At 35.1% G+C, this 18458-nt stretch overlaps 1 protein-coding gene across 1 annotated transcript in view; it reads right to left on the bottom strand.

The window, feature by feature from the left end:
- Tmem30a (transmembrane protein 30A) overlaps positions 1–18244 on the bottom strand; it is a 29849-nt gene extending 11605 nt beyond the window's left edge. The window contains exons 1-3 of the mRNA XM_005340341.5: positions 17817–18244; positions 5326–5433; positions 2499–2606 (exon numbers count right to left, since the gene is read on the bottom strand). Coding sequence (XP_005340398.4) covers positions 2499–2606; positions 5326–5433; positions 17817–18053 — 453 coding nt within the window. The 5' untranslated portion in view covers positions 18054–18244. The remainder of the gene's footprint in view (positions 1–2498; positions 2607–5325; positions 5434–17816) is intronic.
- Between the last annotated feature and the right edge of the window lie 214 nt (positions 18245–18458).

The raw sequence follows: 18458 nt of genomic DNA, 5'->3' as shown, positions 1-18458 counted from the left end.
AAAAAATCCCTGCTTTTAAACAGTTCAGAATGTAACAGAGAGACACATACTCAGACACAACCAAGTATAATATAAAATGAAAGCCACAATAAAGATGTCTATTTTCATTCAATATTTATTAAATGCTTTCCATGCACTAAAGCCAGCTGTTTGGAACATGGTAATTAAAGAAAGCCATGCTCCCTACTCTCATGAGTTTACAGTATAGTTAGGAAAACAGGTAATAAATTTATTAAGTAAACAAATTCATAATTACAAATTATAATAAATGTTATGAAGAGACTATGTGAGTGAATAACGAAGATAGAGTAGGAGGGGGGAAAAACTTATTTCTGGAGGAAGTAACATATAAGATAACACCTAAAATAATGGGCTCCAACTATATGAAGAGCAGGCAGAAGACAGTTTAAGCCCAGAAAATAAAATGTTCTTAAGAAAAAACTGATAGCAGATAAAGGTGAATATAGCTAGTTAGCAGAGAGAAAATACTATATGATAAAACTGGAAGAGTACGCATAGCTCAGATCATCCTGAGATTTTACTTCAAGTGCTAATAAACCCTTACAAGATTTTAAATAGGGAAGTGATATCTACATTTTTAAAAAATCACTATAGCTGCTTTGTAGAGAATGGCCTGGAAAGGACGGGCAAGACTGGACGATGGGAAACATCTAACCAAAGCAAAAAAGTGACGATGTTTTGGACCAAGATATGAATAAGGTAAATATCTAAAGAAGATATTTTGAATCAAAAGGCACTTAGGAAAAATATAGGTCATGAAATGAGCAGTCCTTCAAAGGTAGTAAATTATGAGAGGCAGATTACTCATGTCACAGGCACAGTTAGGGAATGGCAAACAAGGCCCAGGCCAGTCAGGCCAAAGATGTATTAAAGATAATTAGTAAAACTGATGTGGTAGACTAATGTCAGATTGTGAAAAGCCTTACATGCAACATCAAGTAACTTGGACTTCAATGTGCTATTTTTAATATTCATAAGATTTCTGAAAGTTTTCTGGTCTTAGAATTTTAATATTTTTTGTTCTAGTCCAAGGATTAAAAAATGACAGCCCACGGGCTAAAACCAGTCCACCATTCATTTTTATAAATAACATTTTATTAGAACACAACTATATCCACTCATTTAGGAACTGTCTATGGCTGTTTCATTCTACAGTGGTAGAGTTGAATAGATGCAACAGAGACAATATGACCTACTAAGCCAAAAATATTTATTATATTGCCCTCCACAGAAAAAGTTCATCAATCCCTATTCTAAAATCTTTCTTGAGATTTATAAGAAAAGAATAAAGTTTCAGCTTCCTTTTCTCTCAATGAGGATCATGTGTATCTAAATAAAATAATTATAAAAAAGAAAAATTATTATGTAAATTTTAAATCAAATATCATTTCTGATTCTTTGAATGGAACCATTCTATAATACCAAATGACAAATTTGGAAAGGTCTAGGAATTTGATATGTCTGAAAGTACATTATCTGCTCTGGATTTGAGACCTAAAAATTGGATTCCATGGAGTAAACAGAATACAATGAATTGCAAAATATTATAGTTAACCAGAATGCTTTGCATACCAGGGGATCTCTAGATAGACTTTTATTTCTTAAATCCCACAGAGAAACCAGCAATAAAACCAGATAGGATAAGGCAGCTATAAATCTGCCAGGCCCATTCTGCTAACAACATAGTCCTAGACTGAACTCTAAAAGATTTACCAACTCTAAGAGAACCTAAAACGCTTTGAGCTTCTGAATGTTTGCTGCATTGACAACAATAACATAAAATACTGAAGCACAAACCACTACTATGCAAAAGTTGAGCAGTCAAGAAACTACAATCCTCTAGTCCAGTTTCCTAAATAAGCCAAGGCATCAGAAGGGGAGCTTACTAAAAAATAGATACTCTAGAGCTCTACCCCTGAAGACACTGATATATTTTCTGGAAAATTCTAAAATCTTATTTTCAAAAAGCTCCATAGAGCTTTTCAGTACTCAAAAACTCCACAGTTTTTCAGTAGCCTACCTTCTGGATTTTACTGCTCAGGCTTCCAACAAATTAAAAAATGGAGAGTACCTATATTTGATTTTAAAACACAATCTCAGAAATTAAAAGCCCTTTTCTGCACATCCCCTACTTAGCATAATAATTAATAATGACCAAACCCAAACAGAACACATTTATACATCCAGAATGCTAGGTTCATCAAAATTCTATTACAAACAGTTTAATAAAGCCAAACTTCCAATAATTACTAGAAACGGGCAGGTAGTAGTGTGTCCTCTGGCTGTAAGAAGTCATGAAGCTATACAAATTCCAGGAAAAAAAGTATTGTAACTAAAAACCCTCACTATATAAAGCAGAAATGACAAATAACACTTTAAATTTCATCCTAACATTAAATACTTAACATTTCTAACTGAATGATTACCGTATGCTATTCTGCAGATACCACATTTTCATATTTCACCATTTTACTTACAAGCAAAGCACTACGATCTCCATTTAGTTGACTATCATCTCGAGATTTCACATAACGACGATGATTTTGATAGAAATTAGACAGTCCATAATACATGAACACATTGCCCTAGAGAAAGGAGAGGGGAAAAGGTTTTCAAAAGTTAAGTAATTTGAACTTTACTAGTTTACAATTTGTGATACTGGGTCTGGGGTAAATTCTACAAGTACTTAGCAATTTAAAATGGTTGAAGAAGGTATAATACAAAAACCCAAAAGTAAAATTTCAAACTATCCTTAAATACTTCAAAAAAGTACCATTTACATTTAAAAATAACACTATAGGACTCTATTAGCCTATCCTGGGCAACTTTGTATCTAAAATTTTCTAATTTGTATTTGTACAGTTACAAAATGACCAAGAATGGCATATCAGAATGCAAAAGACAGACACACACAGACAGAGACACATACACACACACACACACACACACACACACACACACACACACACACATACACACACACACATCCAGACTGGTCTTCACCCAATTGGCATCAATTTTTCTGAGAAATAATGGTCAAACTTTCATTTATTACCTAAGCAAATAAATTCTGAACTGAATAAAGCTATAAAATTTCTCAATAGGACAGTATAAAATATTAAAAATAAATTAGTAATTAGAGTATTTTAGACAAGGAGTCACTTGACAATAATCAAGAGGGAACTATAATACATTTAGTGGAGCCAACTTCAAAATAACTTGGGAAAGAATTTTCTATCAAAATCACATCATAGAAACAGGAACAGGATATATGTGCCTTTTGTGGGGGGAAAAAAGAGTATCATTCTCAATTAAGAATCAGTACAGTAATTTCAATTTATAAATTATAAAGGAGAGCATTTCAATGAATACAAAGACAAAGTAACCTATTTTAAGTTTCCTAAAAAGGATTTTAGTCCAATTCAAATTTTATGAAGAAACAAAGAACCTACGAAAGACTGAATCTGAGGCTGATCATGTTTGCAGAAGAGAAATTCTGAAATAGGTTTTTATAAATGAGGGAGCTTCTAAATCATTTCAAGTTTCATTTCTTCAATTCTGCCTATTCTGACAAAAGCAAATATATTGTGTCTTTATAGTTTGCCCATCTAGTTGAAAGACTAGACTTTTAAAGATTCATTAAATTTATATGTTATTTCTGTTGAAATAAAATTAAATAATTAAATTAAGTTTTCATGGTTTTTTCAAAGGCAGCATTTATCCTGTGCTCCATCTCAGCACAAGAGCTACTATAACCACTAGGTGGCAACAATCTTTTTTTTTATTACTTGCTCAAAACATTACAATGATCTTGACATATATCATACATTTGATTCAAATGGGGTATGAATTCTTGTTTTTCCCACGTGAACAGACTGCAGGATCACATTGGTTATACAGTCATGTTTATACATACTGCCATACTACTGTCTGTTGTATTCTGCTGCCCTTCCTATCCCCTTCCTATCCCTCCTCCCCTCCCCTCCTCTCCCATCATCTCTCTCTACCCTATCTACTGTAATTCATTTCTCTCTCTTTTTTTCCCTTCCCCCTCACATCCTCTTATATATAATTTTGTATAACAATGAGGGTCTCCTTCCATCTTCCGTGCAATTCCCCTTCTCTCTCCCATTCCCTCCCACCTCTCGTCCCTGTTTAATGGTAATCTTCTGATGTGTAACCGATGTGATTCTGAAATCTGTATATGGGGTAAAAATGGGAGTTCATAATCCGCTTGAATCAAATATATGAAATATGATATGTCAAGAGCTTTGTAATGTGTTGAACAACTAATAATAAAAAAAATGGTAATCTTCTTATGCTCTTCCTCCCTGCTCAGTTTTGAATCGCCTCCCTTATATCAAAAAAGACATTAGGGATTGGCTAACTTCACTTAGCATAATCTGCTCTAATGCCATCCATTTCCCTGCAAATGCCATGATTTTGTTATTTTTTAGTGCTGAGTAATATTCCATTGTGTATAAATGCCACATTTTTTTTATCCATTCATCTATTGAAGAGCATCTAGCTTGGTTCCACAGTCTAGCTATTGTGAATTGGGTGGCAACAATCTTATAAAGTTATCATGACCTTTAAAAAATCTGAAATACAGTTTATCTAAAATGTTGGCATGTATTAAAGCAGTTTTGCACCCTGAATGATAATTTTATAAAGCTCAATTTTCAGACAGATTATAGTACAAATTGTTCTTTCCATGCCCATTCTGAATTTTTAGGTCCCTTAGAATATGCTTAGTGACCAAGAATGGCATGTCAGAATGCAAAAGACAGACAGACAGACAGACACACACACACACACACACACACACACACACACAGTTCCAAGCACTTATCAAAATATAAAAGATCAATAAAGTATTAAGTATTTGCATTTTTGGTAATGTTTCATATCTCACAGAAAAATTATCTAATTAAATAATGAGAATTAGTATTTTCTAATAAAATGTTTTATAATTAAAAAGCAATTTGAGCAATAATTTTAAAATACAATGCACATATAAACAACATAAAACTGATTTGTACAGTTACACAATTTTGAAGTGAAAGGATAAAGTGATTCCATATAATTTTATCTGAAAGTACTAAAGTTAACCATTCAAATAATTTCTTAATCATACAGCAAATTGCAATAGTCAAACACATAAAACAATCTTTCTCAAAGGTGTATTCCAATAAATTAAACTGAGTTCTCTCTATAAGAAGAAAGTACCTAGAAAAAAGGTTAATAGACTATCAATATTTTTAAAAACATTGGTTTTCTAACACTTTACTTGGAAACACAGACCTCAAATGACTTTTCCAGTGTGAAGTTAATGGTACAAATACAAGGTGTTTCAACTGGAGACAAACATTTATTGCAGGGACTGGAAGGCTCTATTCCGGTATAATCAATCTGCAAGAGAAAAATATAACTAAGCACTTCCACAGAGAAAAAAAAAAGTGGATACCTAATCACTCTGAAATAACTTGCTCTTAAAAGGAAAAATAAATTCAATGAAGCAACTTAAAAGCAACCTTAAAAGCAGATTTTAAAAACTGTTTTAAGGTCATCTGTTCTAAACTTAATAATCACCCCCCCTAAAAAAAATTAGTCTCAAGAAATTCTATGGCTCACTTGAAATTTATTATTTTGTGTAAATTAGAGAATTGAAGAGGGAACTATAAGGGAAGACTTTAATTCTAACCCAATTAGTAAATTAAAATCTAATATTTGGAAATGATCAATGAATTAGGTAATACATAAGTATAAATTGTTTTTGAAGAAAGGAAAGCAGTATCAAATCCAGCTATTATATTCAAAAGTCTACCCCAAGCCAGAATTGTTCTTAGTCTTTTATGAATGAGAAAAGTGAGAATCAGTGATAAAATGTGACTGCCCAAGATCATACAACAGTTAAGTGTCTGCATTAGTTTCCTAATTCTGCTGAAACAAAATTACCACAAACATGATGCTTGGGAACAGGAGAAATATATTCTCTCATAATTGTGGAGACAAAAAGCCCAAATTCAAGATGTTAAATGGACCATACTCTTTCCGGGACTTCCTTGCTTCTTCCTAGTTTCTGGAAGTGCAATCCTTGGACATCTTTGGCTTGCAGCTGTAGCACCCCATCTCTGATTCTTATTATATGGTGCCTGATGTTTCTATCTTCATATCATCTTCACTGTGTGTCTATTTTTTTCTTATAAACTTACCAATTATATCAATTAGGGGCCCACCCTAATGACTTGATTAGTCACTAACTCAATTACAGCTGCAAGGGCTCTAGTCCCAAATAAAATCACATTCACAGGTAACCATATCTTTGGGGGGAACACAATTCAATCCATTCAGAATTTGATTTGTCTGCCTCCAAAGTTGCTGTTCCTTCCATTTGACTACACTGGTTCTTCCATGTATTAAAAAACAAGCATGCACCCTATAATAATTCAAATATGGAATTCAATTTTAAAAATACTATGTTTTAAAATAAAGTTGGTACCAATTATTAATACTAATATTTTAAACAGTATAATCAACTCTTCATATTTTTAATCTGGAATATAGATTAAAAATAACAATCATCTCAGGATATATTAATGATCAGAGTTGGGAGTAGAATTTTATAACACAGTGATTCCCCAATATTTGCAGGGGATATATTCTAAGACCCCCAGTGGATAGCATGGATAGTGCCAAACCCTATATATACTCTTCTTTTTCCTGTACACCCACACTATGATAAAGCTAATTTGTAAATTAGGCATGGTAAAAGATAAATTACTAACTATAAAAGTTATATATATAATATTATATATATAACTATATATAATAAGTTACAAGAATGTGGTCTCTCAAAATATAATATAGACATTAGCAACCTCAGTACACAATGTTTTCTTTCTTTCTTGAGAACTTTCACCTTTTCACTTAAAGAGAGCACTTTATGGCTTCCTTATGGCATAATGGAATTAACAGCATCACTACTTTTATGCTTTGGGGCCACAAGTAAAATAAGAGTTACTTGAACATAATCATTGCAGCACCAGGACAGTCAATTTGATAACTCAGGTAGCTACTAAGTGCTAACTGGCGGGTAGCATATACAGTGTGGATACTCTGGACAAAAGGATGAACAGGAGGGCACAAGACTTCACTGTGCTACTCAAAATGACATGTAATTTAAAACTCATGCATTGTTTATTTCTGGATTTTTCAATTTACTATTTTCAGACCACAACTGATCATGGGTAGCCAAAATTGTGGAAAGTTAAACTGCAGGTAATTGCGGGGTAGGGGAAAAGATAGGATGACAAACGTACAAATTTCCTCACAAACTTTTTATGTATGGTATTTAACTCATTTATACAAACAAAAAATAATAAATTCCACCATGAAGTTTCAGATAATTAAAGCCTTACTAAGATATCAAGTTATAAAAACTTCTTAGGGGGCTGGGGATGTGGCTCAAGTGGTAGCGCGCTCGCCTGGCATGCGTGCGGCCCGGGTTCGATCCCCAGCACCACATACCAACAAAGATGTTTGTCCGCCGAGAACTAAAAAATAAATATTAAAAATTCTCTCTCTCTCTCTCCTCTCTCCCTCCTCTCTCACTCTCTCTTTAAAAAAAAAAAAACTTCTTAGGATATAACTGATGAAAGGACTTTGTTAGTTATGCTGCAGTCTATACACAAGGTAGATCAAAGAAATAGATAATTAACATGAATAAAACAGGGCATTGTATTTAAGTTCCTAAAACACTTGGGATCTCAAGAGTGGTAAGCCAATGAATGACTGGTGGCTATGGGCCCCTAGGTAGCTTAAGGTTAGAGGCTGGTCACCCCAACCTTAAAAGACCAAGGCCTAATTAAAGGGTTAGAGCTTTTAGTTCCCTCTCAACATCTGGGGAAAAGAAAAAAACTGAGCCTTGAGTTGATCATCAATGGCCAGTAAGAGTTCCCTTGGATTCTGTGAGCCACTCTAGCAAATAAGACAAACCCAGAGAAGGGGCATCGAAATCCTCATTTGTAGCTAGTTGATCAGACAACCTGGGACTTGTAATTGGCATCTGAAATGGGGGCTGAAGGGTAGTTTTGGTACTGAGTTCTTAACCTGTGGGGCTTGATGCTATTTTATGATAGTGTCAGAACCAAATTAAATCACAGGACACCCAGTTGGAATGTACAAAAGCATCTGATGTTAGGATCTCTTGATTGGGGAGAGGCAGGTAACCATACCTGATGTCAGAAGTGTGATGATGAATGGTGTATGAAAAGAAGAAAAATTTTTGTTTGTTTTTCCTATCAGAACACTCTACCTTCTATTCTTATTCCCCAAGCAATACTCTCCATTTCATGACCAGAGTCACTCTTTTAATAATAAGCAATTATGTCACCTATCTGTGCAAAACTGTTCTAATAGTTTCCCATGACATAGAGTATGAAAAGTCAAGGTCTTTATAGTGGCCTACATGATATAGACCCCAATGCTTTACCACTTCAACCTAATCTTTTACTATTCTCCTGGACCTCTTACCCTGCTTCAGCCATATTGGCCTCTTTGATATTCCTCTTCCTACTAAGCATGTTCCTCAAGACCTTTGCTCTTACTATTTCTTTGGCATAGGATATTCTTCCCTCAGATATCAGCATGATTTATTCCCTTACCTTGTTTTTATATCTTCACTAAATACTAATTTACTGGAGCCCTTCCTGGTTATTCTATTTAAAATTGTGAACTATCTCTCAACCCTTCATTTTTCTTCAGAGCACTTTTTTATCTTCCAACAGCAAATTAAGAAATGAGTAGGAGATATAAGAAAGATATTATGGACGAGTGTGGACCCTTCTTTTTATACAGATGGTGCTAAAAGAGAATATTGACCAACACCCAGAAGAAACACAAGAGGTCAGAGTACAAGGTTTGAATTTCAGCTGCTCAACTATAAGCAAAAGACTTACAGATTCAATGTCCTCATCCAAAAAAAAAAAAAGAGAAAGAGAATAATAACAATAACAGTAACTGATATAAAGTATATAAAATTATTAGCAGTGAACTCTGAAAAAAATGTTTGTCATTTTGAACCATTTTCAGTATTTAATAGAATTTTAAAAGTATGTTTTCATTTTTGAGAAATTAGAACACATTCATATATTGAATGGATAAAAAAAGAGGTTGAAGAAAACAAAAGGAAGGTAATGATATTCAACTTTCCTTCTGTAACTTATTTAACTTATCAGTAATATCATATATCTAATCTGCTTTTCACATAAAAAAAAACACAATGCCCTTTATATGAAATCAAGTTCAACAAATTACCATAATCAATTTTAAAATGTAATCATTATAAACTCATTTTCTAAATCACTAGACTCTTACACCTGGATGAGCTAGCTCTCAACTGACCTATCATTTTACCACCAGATAAATCTTCCTATAACCTTGTGATACACAGACTGCTAACAACCTACTACCTCAACTTCTGTTTTACCTTTCTTCTTTAGTATAAAATTCTCACTACCAGAAAATCTTGTTATTAGAATAAAAACTATATTTTCCATCCTTCCTTGCAGCTAGCATGGCCTTGTTAGTGGAACATGGCAGCTTCCAAGAAACTTTTTAAAAAGTGCTTTATCCTTTGTTCTTCATCCTTTCTTCTATACTACTGCCCAAAGAAGGCAATCCGAACTCTAGCCTCCATCTTGAACCTTAGGCATGAGACCCAATTTCTAAGAATGTTAGAAGTAAATGGTAGAGTGAGGACTCAGTAAAACAGCCTTCTATCAGCTTCATATTAGGTTCCTAAGTCATTTAAGATCTTCATTCTCAATTACTCACTGCTAACCCAACACTAACCAATATACACTTTCCTGATTTAATACATTCACTACAAAATACCCAAGACTATTCACCAGGTAATTTGCCCTTCCTCTTATTTTCTCTATACACATTTTGATTTTCTGCCACTAGATCACTGCTCATATTAATCTCTTTTATTGGAATGCATCCAGACTTCTCTTTTATAAGCACCATTTGTCCTTCAAGTTCCAGCTCAAAGTCTTCTTCCTACATAAAGCTTTCCCTGATATAGACTAATGTCATCTTGTCTTTCTTTGAACTACTAAGATATATTCTGTGTGTGCCACTCACCCAGCGATGCTTAATCTTCCTGCTAAATGTGTGTTTCATCTTCCCCAAAAGATTCCAGGCTTTTTAAGATATACCTCCACTGAAAAAAAGAAAAAAAGAAGAAGAAGCCCTGTCTCCCTGTCCCCAAACATTTTCTATCATCCGCTATGGCCAGAGGCACTTTGTATACAGAAAAATGTACTATGTTTATTAAAATAATTGATTAAAATTACCACTATATATCAAGCTAAAATTCAAGGGTAGTCTGACCTAATGTTCAGACTGTAATAAAATCTGTTGAATATAACAATCCGTAAGACTTCAAAAGACACAATTACACTAAACTAATAATTTCAACCTTAGAAAGAAAGGAGGCTACTAAGTGGAAAATGGGAACATAGTTTCCTTATTTTGAAAAAGTAAAGCTTCTCAGCTGGGTGTGGTGTCACATACCTGTAATTCCCAGGACTCCAGGGGCTGAGGCAGGAGGATTGCAATTTAGCAAGGCCATAAGCAACTTGGAGAGACACTGTCTCATAAGACTTTTTTAAAAGGATGGGAATGTGGCTCAGTGGTTAAGCACCCCCAGGTTCAATCCATTGTTTAAAAATAAAAAAGTAATGTTTTTCAAATGTCAAAAGCATACAAGGCATAGTTCAAAATAATGATTGTCTGGAGACTGCCCATTAATTTAAATCCAAATTTTGAAAGAACCAGAAGCAAAATAGGACAGATATTTATAAATGAGTAGATTAGTTGAAAAAGTTACTGTCTTTTTCAGCTTTGTTTTTCTACCACTGTAATCCTAAATCAAACTGGCACTTCTTAATAATTTTAAAATTTAGTAATTAGAGTACTTCTAAAAATATGCTCTATTCCTAAGAAAAAGACTCTGAATTTAAAGTGATAGGAAAGAATAAATTTGATGGACATGCATTTTTTACACTGTATAGGACTGGAAAAGTTCCATTTTGAATGTAAATTTATTTAAAAGGAAATCAATATAAGACCCAAACAGGTCACTCCACAAAATGCTGAGTAATAAACATAAATCATTTCAAGTATTAACTGGATTAAATTTAAAATGGTATTTTAAGTTCCTCTCTTGAAGTGACTATTGCATACCAAAGAATTTTTCAAGAGTCCTTTTCTAGAGGTTCCAATGTAGACAAAAGATAATGAAAGTAAAATTTGAAAAGCAACTCTCTTCAGGCTGACTGAATTTTATCTGTGATAAAGAAATTAAGAAAGATCTACCTAAACCAAGATTAATGGTAATCTTAGCTAATATATTTTATATCTACTAAATCCACAGAGGTGGTTGAACAAAAGCAATTACCAGGAATAATTATACTTACCTCAAATGATTATTAAGGATTAGAACAAATGATTATTAAGGATTAGAAAATGTAAACTTAAACATAGTTATTTTTGTAGCAAATGCTAAATTTGATTTAAAACTCAAAGTCAAAGGCAGGCATTTCCTTCTCTAAAGAGCCAGAAAATACCCCAAGCTTTGGAGACCCTTCAAGGAACAAGGTCAAGGATTTTATGTAAGTACTTAAGTAACAAAAAAGAAAAATTTACAACAATTGTTATTAATGAAATTCAAAATATAATATTTGTGTTCAAATTTTTGTTAGCATAGGGTCTACTCATGAGAAGAACAGAATTCTTTTGGGGGGCATAATATTCCACATAATTGAAATTCAAAGTTAGCATTCCCAATCAGCAAATAGATTGCAAATGCGCATCTGTAAAATCATTTTCAGTTCCTGGGGCCACAAAACACAGTCAAGTAGGCCATATTTACTTTACCATTCTTTGATTTAAGCACTAATGTTACTTGAGAAACAAAAACATTAATACTACAAGCCTGTTAATTTCTAAGGGCTTAATGTCTTCTTTGATATAAGGAGAGCAACTAAGAACAGAGCAGGGAGGAAGAGCATGAGAAAAAGATTAACATTAAACAGGGACGGGTGGGAGGGAAAGGGAGAGAGAAGGGAAATTGCATGGAAATTGGAAGGAGACACTCATTGTTATACAAAATTACATATAAGAGGATGTGAGGGGAAAGGGAAAAAAATAAAAAAAAAAACAAGGGAGAGAAATGAATTACAGTAGATGGGGTAGAGAGAGAAGATGGGAGGGGAGGGGAGGGGGAATAGTAGAGGATAGGAAAGGTAGCAGAATACAACAGTCACTAGTATGGCAATATGTAAAAACGTGGATGTGTAACCAATGTGATTCTGCAATCTGTATACAGGGTAAAAATGGGAGTTCATAACCCACTTGAATCAAATGTATGAAAAATGATATGTCAAGAGCTTTGTAATACTTTGAACAACCAATAATAAAAAAAAATTCTAAGGGCTTGTTTTTTTTAGCAATTTCAATCAATTTGAGTATTAAAATTGTCAAATGCCCCCCGCCCCTTTTTGGAGAGAAAAAGAGTAGGATTTATTCAAGTGAGGGGAAAAAAAAAGAGACAGAAATCCCACGGGGATCCAACAGGGGTTATCCAAAATGCTTAATCTTTAACAATCATCTATAAAAAGCAATTTATCCTTCCTTGACTCTTAGCTAAAGAATAAGTATAAACAAAGATCACTAATGCAGGTGGAAAAATCTTATCTTAAAAATTTTACAACCTAAGAATTCAAGTTACACAGGCGTAAAAACATAGATAAAAATATGTTTTTTATCAGAAAACAGAAGTTAATTAGGATAAAATAAGTGAGTGGACTAAATGAAATAATAATAAAATGGGAGTTTATCATATAGGAGAGTAAAGGTAATCCATTAAAATTTCATGAAAATTTACCGTGAACACTTTTGACAATATTAATTGGAAGTAAATGTTCAGTTTCTAAATTAATTCTGAATATTATTCTGAATAACATCCTCATTTGATTCTAAACATTAATTAATTTTTTGACTTTTTTGAGACAGGCTCTTACTATGCAGCTCAGCTGGCCTTGAATTCCTAAACTCACCCTCCCTCAGCCTCTCTAAGTAGCTAGGACTATAGGCCAACCATTAATTTAAAACTATGTAACTTTATACAGTTAAAAGTTTTTTCAAAAGTTAAGATAACCCCATGTTATGGTTTGGATATGAGGTGTCCTCCCAAAAGCTCACTGTGAAGCAACACAAAAAGGTTCAGAGGAGAAATGATTGGGTTGTAAGAGTCTTAACCCAATTAGTGAATTAATTCCCTGATAGGGATTAACTGAATGGCAACAGAAGTGGGTATGGCTGGAGGAGGTGGGACTTGGGGCAAGGCTATGAGGTATATATTTTGTATCTGGAGCAGGCAGACTCACTGTCTCTCTGCTTCCAGATAACTACATGAGCTGCTTTCCTTCACCACAATCTTCCACCATAATGTTCAGCCTCACCTAAAGCCCCAGGGAATGCAGCCGGTTCTACGGACTGAGATCACTGAAACCATGAGCCCCTAAATTAAACTTTCCCCCTCTCTACAATCATTCTGGTCAGATCTTTTAGTCACAGGAGCAAATATAAAACTTTCCCCCTCTACAATCATTCTGGTCAGATCTTTTAGTCACAGCAGCAAAAAAAGCTGACTAAAACACCCTACTATCTTTTTCAAGTTAGCTCCATAACTCAGCTTCACCAAGAACCCTAAACTAGAAAAGCATGACCTTTGCTGTGGAAGTATGTGCCTGACTCTTACAGTTGCCAAATTAAAGGAAATACTCATTCCTTACTCCCAATAAAAAATGAGATAGTAAATCCTAGTGTTAAGATAATATGTAAAATATTTTCTTAACAATAAAATTAAAAATTGAGTTTTCTAAAAGCCTCATTTTATTTAACTTATAAAATCTAAAAACCAACAAAATACATAAACCTGACAAGGGGAGAAAGGAAATAAGCTGCCAAATATAGACATTAAAATGCCAAGCTATATTTTTTTTAACACCCTTTTCAGATTAGTTCAGATTTATAAGAGCAGTAAGTTTTTAGTAAAACAATTCTGGAAAAATGAAATATTCACTGATTTTGCCTTAAAATTTTGGGTTTTTTGACCGTAGCATGTTAAACTAAGTACTTTGATTTAAAAAGTCTCCTTTGCCCTAGTAATCTCAATTAAAACAGCAATGAGGTTTTCAAACTTTAAAAAATAAAGAAACTGAAGATGCAAACAACTTACAGTAACAAGTGAATGCTGGCCAGAATGTCTCATTAACCATTTATTTTTTTCTTTTTGTACTGGGGATTGAACCCATGGGCACTTTATCACTAGTCCTCAGCCCTTTTTATTTTTTAAAATCTTCTATTGTTATTTTTTATGTGGTGATGGGGATTGAACCCAGGGCCACATGCATGCTAGGCAAGTGCTTTACCACTGAGCTATCTCCCTAGCCCCCTCTTTCTATTTTTTATTTTGAGACAAGGTCTCACTAAATTGCTAAGGCTGGCCTCAAACTTATGAGCCTCCTGCCTCAGACTCTTGAATCAACTGGGATTAGAGGGATGTGCCACAGCACCCAGCAAACCATTTACTTTCAATAATCCTCAACATACTTTAAACTAATGGTTCTAAAAAGTAGAGGGGTTGGAGATGTAGCCTACTGCATGCTTGATGTCCTGAGTTCAATTCTCAGCACAAAAACAAAAAAGTGCAGACAGACAACTATGTGTATTTTGGGAAAGCTTCCAAGGTTTTTCTAATAATTCCAGATCCAATTCAGAAACACTTCACTACATATTTAAAGCTAACACTTTTAAGTATATATAGATTATCTCTGCATAACTGTATGTCAATATTAGTACAAAATTCCAAGTTATTACTAATTTTTATTTCCTCTAGTTCCAAAGGTGATACAATGTGAATACACGGCACTTTTTAAATCACATTAAAGTTGGAAGTCACAGAATTTTAAAGTTGAAAAAAATCTTAGAGATAATCTAAACTGATTATTTTGATTCATCAAGAAACTAGACTCAAAAAACATGGTTAGGATCTCAAATTAGAGAGTGAGACTGGAACTTCAACTGTAATACCCTGACTCAACTTCAGTGCTCTTTTGACCAGACCAAGCTGCAGCATTTATCTCAGGCAACTTTAAATTGGAACTGCACATGAGAACAATCTAAGAAATTTCCATTTTGCCAGTATTTACTGTTAAAAAATTTAGAAGCCAAATGTTATAAAGAGGGCCGGGGCTATAGCTTAGTGGAAGAATGCTTGCCTAGCACATAAGGCACTAGGTTTGATCCTAAGCACCACATAAAAATAAATAAATAAATAGATAGATAGATAAATGTATTGTGTCCACCTACAACTTAAAATATTTTTAAAGTTTAAAAAAAGTTAAATATTTAATTTCATATAATTTGTAAATAATCATTCATATAAAATTCCACATTATTGCTACTTTCTCCTTAATATCAAGAAATTTAAATATGATGATTCAAATTTTTAATGTTAAATTATTTTCAACTTCTTCTACTATCATTTAGCACTGCAGGAGGATCTTAGTATAGTGTGAAAGCTTTAAATTGGGAAACAAGATAGTGGATTTCTGTCTCAATTTTATAATTTATCTAGTTTACAGTCAAATTTCAACCGCTCTGACTCCATTTCTCATCTCATGGTTAAGGATCATCATTACTTAGTGCCAGACTAGTATCTATGTTGCTTCTAATACTGATCTTAAGAGAAATTAAGGGCTGGGGATGTGGCTCAAGCGGTAGCACGCTCGCCTGGCATGCGTGCGACCCGGGTTCAATCCTCAGCACCACATACCAACAAAGATGTTGTGTCTGCCGAGAACTAAAAAATAAATATTAAAAATTTCTCACTCTCTCCTTAAAAAAAAAAAAGAGAGAGAGAGAAATTAAGTAAATTTCTCAGCTACTTAATTTGCTGAGCTGGAATTTAACCCAACTCTGCCTGACTCTAGCTACTAGAGTCATGGTCTTCACATTTCACCATGTTACTCAAATCTTGATATAATGTGTGATCATAGTGTGGTTGTGAGAAATGCTTGGGTTGAGAAGTGCTTCAGATTTCAATTTTTTGGATTTTGGAATATTCGCATAGACTTCACCAGTTGAGCATCCCTACTCAGGATGAAATCCAACACTTCAAAATTCCAAAGTTTTTGAGTACACCATATAACATACCTAAAAACTTTCAGATTTTGGGGCATTTTAAACTACATGTACAAAACTATTAGGGAGATTCAGACATAAAAATGCATACTGAAAAAATATACTGCAACATGTTATTAAACTGAAAATGATTTTTAGTAAAGGATTTAAAAACTAGTTATGCTATACATACTATTCTTATTACTGTTATTAACAGTGAAGTAAGCACTGTAAAATTAAAAATAGATCGCTCTTGCTTTTAGAGGTAACACTTTAAATTAAACTGGAAACAAAGAATCTCTACTTCCTAGTTAAAAATTAAATTATCCTAAAAGCCCCATTAAATCACATACAACATTTATTTTAAAAAAGCTTGTGGGGCCAAGAACAGTGGTGCACACCTGTAATCCCAGTGACTCCAGAGGCTGAGGCAAGAGGATGGCAAGTTTGAGACCAAACCCTGCAACTTAAAGAGGACTTAAGCAATTTAACCATGTCTCAAAATTTTAAATAAATAAACAAATAAATTAATAGTAAAAAGGGCCAGGGATGTAGCTCAGTAGTAAAGTGTCCCTTGGTTCAACCCAAAAAAATTAAAAAAAAAAGTGTGCAAGGATATATACATATGCACAGAAATGAAAAAAAAAAGTTAAGATTACTTGTTATCAGGTCTTGCCTTTTCAAACATATAAAACACGCTAGGATATGAAAGAACAGAGAATAGAACAAATGTTTAATGAATGTACAGTATTTACATCGATCAACAATTCTTCACCACTGCAGATGGATACAGATACTGTTATTGCTGCAGACAGAAACCAAAATGCTTCCCCAATAAAGTTTTTCTGTCGTGTCTTATATAAGAAAAATGTTCATTAAAAACAAAACCAGTAAAATGTTTAATAAGAGAATGTGCAGCATAATTACAAACACTGCGTCAACGCAAAACCAGAATTGAAGTTTCAGGTTATGTTTTACTTATATCATGCCCTACATGTAATACCACTGAATTAGCTCAAAATGAAAGGTACTGTGCATACTTGGAACTACTCAAATGTCCTAATGTGTGACCTGGTAACATACGACTTGACTTCACATAAGAAGCATCAAAACTCTATGACTCTGGGTCCTTTTCTCAACAATGGCCACGGTGTAATCTCTGTGTCCTGGGATAATGCCCACACAAGTAATGACACTCTCACCCGTAACTCCCTCGGGTTACAGCTAGACATAACTTTTCCTCCCACTTCTCTTTTCACCTAGCTGAAAAACACCCTAACTCCTAAGCGTTCTTCACCTAACTCACTTCCTACTTTAAACATTCACTCCGTTTCTAACCGTGTAAATCACGGGTGGGAAGCAGCTAAGATAAAACTGCGAATTCTGAACACCCGCCAATACAGAAAGAAACCAAACAGGACGGAGGGGAGGGGGAGGACGGGACCCGCCAGTCCCCCTCGGGAGAGCTAAGGTAGGAGGGTGCGGGCACTGAAGAACGGGCCTCCGGTGACGCCAACTCTCCCGCTGCCTCCACTCACCTCGATCTCGCGGATGTTGTTGGAGGTGACGAAGATGCCGATGCCAATGGGGATGAAGATGAGGCCGATGATGAAGAAGGTAGGTAGCACCGTGCCCGCAGTAAGGAAGGGCTGCCAAGCGGGCAGCCTTTGCTGTTTGAAGGCCGTGTTATCCGGCCTCCGAGTTTTCGTGGTGCCCCCAGGAGCAGACGGGGGTCCACCGTCCACTTCATCCTTCGCATTATAGTTCATTGCCATCGACCCCCGGGATGCGGCGCCGCGACTTGCAGGTGGACTACCCAGGGGACCCGGCTGCTGACCCTGACAGGAGACGCGCAGGCGCCGCTGCCGCCGCCGGCACTGACACCAGAGAAGCGGAAGAGGCGGGACACTCTTTCGCAGACGACTGCCGACCGGAAGCGGGAGTCTGCTGGAGACGCCGGAGTAGGGGAGAGAGGAAGAAGGGAGAAGGCTGAGGGACAAGGGGAGGGGAAAGGGGTGGAGGATAGAAGAGGGAGGGAAACGCCAGACGCACCCTGATCATCTGATCAGCTGCCCTGTGACGACAAATTGTGGGCCTCTGGCCCTGGAGCGTGTGGTTACTTTGGCGCATGCGCGGCGCTGGGGGCACTGGGGTCTCTGCGCTTGCGCCATAGACGCGTC

The sequence above is a fragment of the Ictidomys tridecemlineatus genome, chromosome 8 (assembly GCF_052094955.1).
Source record: "Ictidomys tridecemlineatus isolate mIctTri1 chromosome 8, mIctTri1.hap1, whole genome shotgun sequence".
Taxonomy (NCBI): Eukaryota; Metazoa; Chordata; class Mammalia; order Rodentia; family Sciuridae; genus Ictidomys; species Ictidomys tridecemlineatus.
This window is presented reverse-complemented; position numbering and strand designations above follow the sequence as displayed.